General features: G+C 35.1%; 1 protein-coding gene across 1 annotated transcript; it reads left to right on the top strand.

Moving 5' to 3' along the window:
* The first annotated feature begins 2,524 nt into the window (after positions 1–2,524).
* On the top strand, positions 2,525–5,333 carry LOC136230318 (U-box domain-containing protein 11). Its single transcript, XM_066019361.1, has 2 exons — positions 2,525–2,946; positions 4,224–5,333. The coding sequence occupies exons 1-2, from the start codon at positions 2,630–2,632 to the stop codon at positions 5,089–5,091; spliced, it is 1,185 nt and encodes a 394-aa protein (XP_065875433.1). The 5' UTR covers positions 2,525–2,629; the 3' UTR covers positions 5,092–5,333.
* Positions 5,334–7,896: the final 2,563 nt, after the last annotated feature.

Genomic DNA, 7,896 nt, shown 5'->3' with positions numbered 1-7,896 from the left:
GGAATGCTGTAAAATTTCTCCTAGATGTAGATATGTCCAGCTCAATTCCAAGGAAATCCTTCACATTTTCCTAGATATTGTATGGTAAATAATGAATTCAAATACTCCTTCATCAATGTAATCTCACACTCATTACTACCAGTGATGATTATATTGATGTTCGAAAAGTGTATCGTGTAACTAAGACCAATGCACCTTAGTGTACCAAATTGGTTTAATGAAAGAGATCCAATTTGACTCAATCTAAGCCGAATCTCAAATATTCACATCCATCGTCATCAGGTGGTATGTTGAACAATGACATGTTGACAACTCCAAGCGTACAATGAGATGCTACCATTTTCACCGTACTAAATTGAGTTTGAATCTAAACATAACTAGACCATCTAAGAGGGGCCTAATTATTAAAACACAATTAATTCTCCCATTTATAAGATCATGAGCTTAATTTTAAAAATAATTGAGGAATAAAGTACATAAATATCCAATATTGATAATTAAGAGCAAGTTTACTCTCAATGTTATAAATGATGGGCCAATTTCAGATATCATCAGAAACAAGTATTTTTGAGATTTTAATATACATTTTTCTTAAATAAAAGTTTATAAGATGGGAAGCCATTAATAAAGAAAGGTAACTAATAACATTGCTTTCATACTTCCTTGTTTGTTTGTTGTTTTTTGTTTTTTTTTTTTTTGAAGAATACTCCCTTAGATTTTATTATATGTGATTTTAGGTTTTTTAATTTATTGTTGTTGTTTTGTATTATTAAACACTTTTAACAATATTTTCTTACATTTACCCTTATTTATGGTAAGAAAAAAGTTTAATAGTAATACAAATAATGTTATTTTTTTTAACAAATTAATCACTTTTTTAAAGAATAGTAGAAGCATCCCGAATCAGAATGCCTTTAACAAATACATGACTAGAATAATGAATAAAAGAATTAGTATAGGAACGTGCATTTGTACCAGAGAATGAGCTGCACCGTTTGCTAACCTTGAAATAAACTTCACCGTAAACCTAGGGTGATTATGAAGTAACTCTCTCACATCGCTAATTACTTGACCAAATTCCGTAAGGTCTCTTCGTTGTGCCAGTACCGAGTCAGTTACGATTTTAGCATCCATCTCAAATACTACAGAGTTGTAACCTAAAGATTGTACCCAACCAATGCTCTCCTTCAAGACGATTGCCTCTGCCATTTTAACCGAGACCATGTGCGTACTATATCTCTGAACGAAAGTACCCGTGCAGTCGCGTCCACATTGCACTTTACGAATCCACTCGACGGTAACGACCAGCGAATTACCTGGTGTGTCCCGTCGATTTGCCCAGAATTGTTCCTGGCATCAATGTGGCGTTGATTGATTTGATTTTCCTGCACCTCCGCATCCTCTCTTCCTTCAGGCCCGCTAGGTGGGAATCCGTCCCTTTCCGCTTCACGAACGTCTCTCAATATGGCGTTGCTGCTAGCTTCCAAATAATGTTAGTTAAACCATCAAAATTGGGAAGAAATATTGTTTTTATAGATTTAGAAGATAAGTATTAAAAATAAATGAATATTTTTTAACAGTTCAATTAGTATTGTGTCAATTTTAATGAAAAAAATAAATCACATATAAAAAGAAATAAAAAATAAAAGGATTATTTTTTTATTGAAATAATTAAAAAAATTTGTTACAAAAAGTTACTAGTAGTGAAGGAGAGGAAATAAATAATAAGATATGAGTATTAAAAAAAAAAAAAAGATGAATGTCAAAAATCACACTATGTTTTTTTTTTTTTTTTTGAGAAAATCGCACAATATGTTTAGTAGATGAAATATGTAGACAAGTTTGAGAAAGATTAATATTGACACTGAAAGATGATTCTCTACATTAAATGATGCTGTACACTTTTCATATTAAATAAAGTGAACCAATTTTACTTGGAAAAAAATGGAATAAATATATTCTTGTGGAGTCTTCTTCTTTAAAAAAAAATAAAAATAACAAAGCAAATAGGATTTCATACTAGTGAAAAGTAAATTTATTTTATTTTATTTTTTTGTAAGAAAAAAAGCAAGTTTATCCTTAATATTATAAATAACAATAAAGAATTTAATCAAAATAAATTTCAAATATTATTAATAAAGTTATCTATTTTAAACAAGTTAGAAGCTTAACCAGTACATATAGTTGAACTCAAATTCAAAACCTAATTTGACTTTGGATCTTTAACCACAGAAACCAATTTAATTGGTACAAATAAAATTATTCTTGGATTGATATTAATATGATACTTTCTATACCTTATTCCATTTTTTAATTCTCAATGTCAAATTAAAAAAAAAAAAAGTGTGAAATTCAAGTGACCATAAAAAAATACTAAAATTTATTGAGATTCTCAGACAAATGATTAGAATTAAATTCGAATATTTGTTTATAATAAAAATTAATGATTAAAAAATAGAATTAGAATTTAATAATTATAGTTAATTTTAACAAGAATGGAATGGAATGAATAATGAGATTGGTAATTGGTGATGTGGTGAACAGAACAGAAGAGAGGCTGGTTTTTGTGAAGAGAAAACCTCAATTATAAGCAGCAGAGAGAGAGAGAGAGAAAGGGGGAAACAAAAAGATGGGGCTGGAGGAGGCGGAGAAGGACAGTTCAACAGCATCATCCACTGTTGAAGACGAAGAAGAAGCTTGGAATTTCAACAAGCAAACCCTAATCTTTCAACTATCAGACAGGCTCATTCATGGAGATCTTTCTACTCAAATTCAAGCTGCTAGAGATATTAGAAAGCTCGTCCGCAAATCTTCCTCTAAAACTCGCTCTAAATTCGCCGCCGCAGGTGTAATCCAGCCCCTCGTTTTGATGCTTCTCTCTTCCAACCTCGATGCCCGCCAAGCCTCTCTTCTTGCCCTTCTCAATCTCGCCGTCAGAAATGAAAGGTCTCTCTCTCTCTCTCTCTCTGCTTTTAATTGCGTTCTTTTGAGTATACAGCTCAAGTTTTATATGCGTACTCTTCCGTATTTCTGTTTGTACTTTTTCTTTTCATTCTGGGTTTTATGATGTTGGCCAGATCAATTTGGGATTGGATGTAATTAGAGCCAGTTCTAAAATATATTAGGGGGTTGATTTATATAATTTGTAGATAGTGTTACAAGAAGAAATGGGCAATAAATTAATCTACAATTGAAGGGTCGATACCTGGTTACCTGCTTTTCGTTTTGAATCTTGAAAGTTCTTATATAGATTTGTTGATTTTATTAGTTTCATTAGCTTCTCTTGATTTGGAATTCAAGTTAGTTATCACTCTTATATAGATTTTTTGGATACTCGGACAGATAGAAACTTGTATGATTTAATAATGAAGTACCTTGTATTTTTCAATTTATCATAATACACTAATTGGTGTTTTACGGAAGAACATATCCTCATGCTAGGAAATGCTGGGATGGATACAGGTGATGGCTGCTAAATTTTGTCTTATTTCTTTGGATTTCTTTTACCATTGAATTTTTCGGAAAATGGCAGAATCTGTATGCTAGGGATCAGTTGCTGCAAAAGTATGCTTATATCTTTTGGGAGAGAGAGAGATTGGCCGTTGGGTGGATTTCGTAGCTTCATGGGTTTTTTTTGCAGGCAGATATTTCTCTCTTTCATTGATATTCAACTGTTTTTTTTAAGCTCAGACAACGGATTAGTTTCACTTGTATGTTGAATAGTTCTACCTTAAGGTATATTTGCTTCTTAGCTGCAACTGACAATATTGGGTTCCCTCTTTTCCTCATTCAAAGGTGTTAGAGTTATTAAGTGAGCTCACCAATAAGCTATAAGCTTAAACTTTTTGGCTCTAGTGACAGGTTGAAATTTGATAATATATCAGGGTACTTCCTATAAGTAATTAAAGGTGCGCATTAGAGGAGGTATGTCTTGGGGAATTTAAACTTGTTCCTCATATGTTGGGTGTTTTTTTACGTGAGCAGTCATTCTTTTCTTCATGTGGTCAAAAGAATTGCAAATCTTAATATTGTTATGCTAATTCTTTTGTGTTGCTCTTTGTTTGTTTATTCTTGCTTCAATTTCACATTCAACTTCAGTACTATTTTCTTCATTTTGATTAACCTTCTTGCCTTTCATTTGTGTTTTAAATTATTCTTTAGCACTCTACAAAATATTTGGTCACTTGATCTGATCAAGTCCTCTTTGCTTTCTTGTTTATCAGAAACAAAGAAGAAATAGTGACAGCTGGTGCCATCCCCCCACTTGTAGAGCTTCTCAAGTTCCAAAATTGCAGTTTAAGGGAATTAGCTGCTGCTGCAATTTTAACACTCTCTGCTGCTGAACCTAATAAAGCAACCATTGCAGCCTCAGGAGCAGCTCCTCTATTGGTACAGATTTTGCATTCTGGGAGCGTTCAAGGGAAAGTTGATGCTGTCACAGCACTACACAATCTTTCAACCTGCACTAAGAATCCCCATCCGATTGTGGATGCTAAAGCAGTTTCCCCACTCATTAAACTCCTCAAGGAATGTAAAAAATATTCAAAGTTTTCTGAGAAAGCAACTTGTCTTCTTGAAATCATTTCCAACTCTGAAGAAGGGCGAATTGCAATCACAGATTCGGATGGTGGGATTCTAACTCTAGTAGAGACAGTTGAAGACGGATCACGTGTTAGCACGGAACATGCAGTTGGTGTTTTGCTGTCTTTGTGCAAGAGCAGCCGAGATAAGTATAGGGAGCTCATCCTGAAAGAAGGAGCCATACCGGGGCTTCTGCAACTAACTGTGGAGGGGACTTCTGTAGCTCAAGAAAGAGCTCGGACACTCTTAGACTTGCTAAGGGATACTCCCAAGGAAAAGAAGTTGACATGTTCAGTATTGGAGAGAATTGTGTATGACATTGCGACACGAGTTGATGGGTCAGATAAAGCTGCAGAAACTGCAAAGAAGTTGCTACAAGATATGGTACAAAGAAGCATGGAGCTTAGCATGGACCGTATCAAGCACAGTGCTGCAGTGTGTGCACGTTCTGAGGTTTCATCTAAGAGTCCTACTACCTCAGGAGGAACATTTACAAGTAACCCGGGTTAGAGTTATAATTCGAAGCTTTGTTATTGTTTGGTGAGTTAACCCCCTTTCCCATACTCTGGCACCAATGATCTTACAAATATGAATGAAACAAAAAAACTAATATAGTTAGATTCCACTTTGTTGAGATAATATTATGGCCTCAGCAGCTTGATGATGTATATATGAGAAGTTTAAGTCTCTTTACTCAAACAGTACAGTACATGTACATTTGGTTTCAATCTTACTAGAGCTTTTGGATACTAGTGTAAGATTAAAGTTTACAGTTGTACAGTAGGATTATAATATAATTCCCAAGGCTCAGCTCCACCTTTGTAGGTGAAACATTATGTTTAAGAAGTGGGTTTATACTAGATTTTAATATCTGAATAATTCAAACTTATTCTTTTCTTTTGGTATTTGGAGTCTTAAGAGCACCGACTAATTCAGATCGAGCTGAACATAGAGGGTGAACGATGAAGATTTTCCTTTCTCATTAAAGGTATTCAAGCCTTGTTAAGCTGTAGAGCTATCAATGGAGCAAGAATTGGGAATTTGCCCCCAACAAGGATAAGGAATCCAAGAAAAAAAATATTCACGGAAAAGAGATGGAAACTTTTTACTCTCGAAATCTGGATCTCGTTCCCAATCCAATTAGTGAGAGTTTTTGAAATTAATAAAATGCAAAAATATCCATAATATTGGTAGTTAAGAGTATTTTACCCAACGTTATAACTAGTGTGATTCTGGTATTTAGGGTTTATTATCCAAACGGATAGAGAAGTAGATGGAGATGTTGCTCATAGGATTAAATCTGGTTGGACGAAGTGGAAGAGTGCTATGAGTTTCTTTGTGACCTTGGCATGCCTAATAAATTGAAGGGAAACACTGTCACATTCATAAGATGTCGGTGGCGGAGATTCGTATGTTGAGATGGATGTGTGGTCATACGAGAAAGGATCGAGTAAGTAATGAAATAATTAGGACAAAAGTAGGAGTTACATCTATTGAGAATAAAATGTGGGAAACCCGATTAAGGTGGTTTGGCCATGTAAGACGAAGAACACTTGATGCGCCGGTTAGGAGGACTGAAGAGTGGCAAAAAGATGTAATTGTGAGGGATAGGGGACGATCTAAGCAAACTTGGAAGAGGGTGATCGAGAGTGATATGAGGGGATTGAGAAAAATATGGTAGTGGATAGAAAGGAGTGGAGGGAGAGAATTTATGTCGCCGATACGACTTGATTTCACGGTTTTATATGATGGTTCATATTAGCCGATCCCGAATCATTTCGGGCTAAGGATTTGTTGTTGTTGTTGTTATAACTAGTGTGATTATATTTCAAACGGTTGAAAGTTGGACCAATTTTAACTATAATGACATTCTATACAGTCACGAATTTTGTTAACTTCACTTCACTTATATCTTATGTTATCATCAAATATGTGTACATGTGAAATAAAATAAAGAAGTCTAAAAAATATGTGTTTACACGTCTTTGATCTGATGCAGAATAGGAGATAAAATAAAATATAGAACTTCCAAATAAATATCAGGCACATGTTTTCGTTTTGGTACTTATGAGCATGGTTTTATGAACCGAACCGGATCGGTTGGTTCAATCCGATTTGATCCGAACCGGTTATGATTTCGGACCAGAGGTGGTTTGATTTTTTAATACTTGAAAATCATGAGAACCGTCTAAACTGGTCGATTGAGCCGTAAACCGGTTGAACGGTTTGGTCCGGTCAGATTTCAGACACCTTTACTTAAAAAATAAATAAAAATTTGATAAAGGTGGGATTCAAACATTAAATATTTAGATTGTAAACAAATATGTCTATCACTGGGTCATTATTATTAACTATTTAAAAATATATAGTGATGTTATAAGTTAAATAAGTAAAATATTATTTATTTATTTTGGTAGGAGAAGGAAAGAAAAAACAAACAAAAACCCCACCAATTAACCCAATATTAGCCTAGAAAAACTAACCTGATCATCCGAAAGTAACAAAAAAAAAGGAAATCCGGAGGAGAAGAGAAAGTTGAGACTCCCAATAACCTCACATGGCCCTCAGCAGCAAGGCGGTCTGCCACCCGGTTCTGCTCCCTGTAGACATGGCCAAAGTTGATGGTATCAAAGGAAGCACACAATCTTCTGATTCCTTTAACTAAATTTTGGCAACCTAGACTCATAGCCTTATTATCAGAGATCATTTTGACCGCTTCGAGGTTGTCCGATTCCACGAGTAGTCTTTTCAAACCCAGATTTTTGGCGAGCCTAAGCCCAGAGAAGATCCCCCAGAGCTCAGCAGTAAAGGAAGAGCCCAACCTCAGGTTCTGAGCAAAGCCAGACACCCAAGTACCACCCGCATCTCTCAAAACACCTCCAGCCGCAATTCTGTCGTCTACAAGACAAGAGCCATCAGTATTTAACTTAACTATCCCTTCACCAGGTCTACTCCATCCAAAGAGATGAACAATAGTTCTCTGGATGGTACTAGATAAATTAGCCTCATTGAAGCTATTAATAATAGTATTGATTTTTTTAGAGAAGAAAACAAGTAAATTAGGAATAACAATAGCTCCATCTCCAAAGATATCAGCATTCCTTTACTGCCAAAACTGGTGACAGACAACGGCAAAGAGGATAACACCATGCTCCAGCTCAAGAAATAACAAACCACTAACCCCATCTATAAACCAATCACGGTCAGAATGGGCAAAAAAATCAGAAAGCAAATGGGCCGGAAGAACTTTCCTCCACACATTTTTACTCTTAGCACAATCTCTAAGAACATGGCAGATGGTTTCCGCCTGAGCTC

This window comes from Euphorbia lathyris, chromosome 5, assembly GCF_963576675.1.
Source record: "Euphorbia lathyris chromosome 5, ddEupLath1.1, whole genome shotgun sequence".
NCBI classification, from domain to species: domain Eukaryota; kingdom Viridiplantae; phylum Streptophyta; class Magnoliopsida; order Malpighiales; family Euphorbiaceae; genus Euphorbia; species Euphorbia lathyris.
The sequence above is the reverse complement of the archived record's forward strand: the minus strand, read 5'-3'. Positions and strand labels throughout refer to the sequence as shown.

Excerpts from the sequence above, each read along its gene's own strand:
- LOC136230318 (XM_066019361.1), top strand. The coding sequence starts at position 2,630 with ATGGGGCTGGAGGAGGCGGAGAAGGACAGTTCAACAGCATCATCCACT. Across the intron at positions 2,947-4,223 it reads CTCGCCGTCAGAAATGAAAG|AAACAAAGAAGAAATAGTGA; the intron begins GTCTCTCTCTCT and ends CTTGTTTATCAG.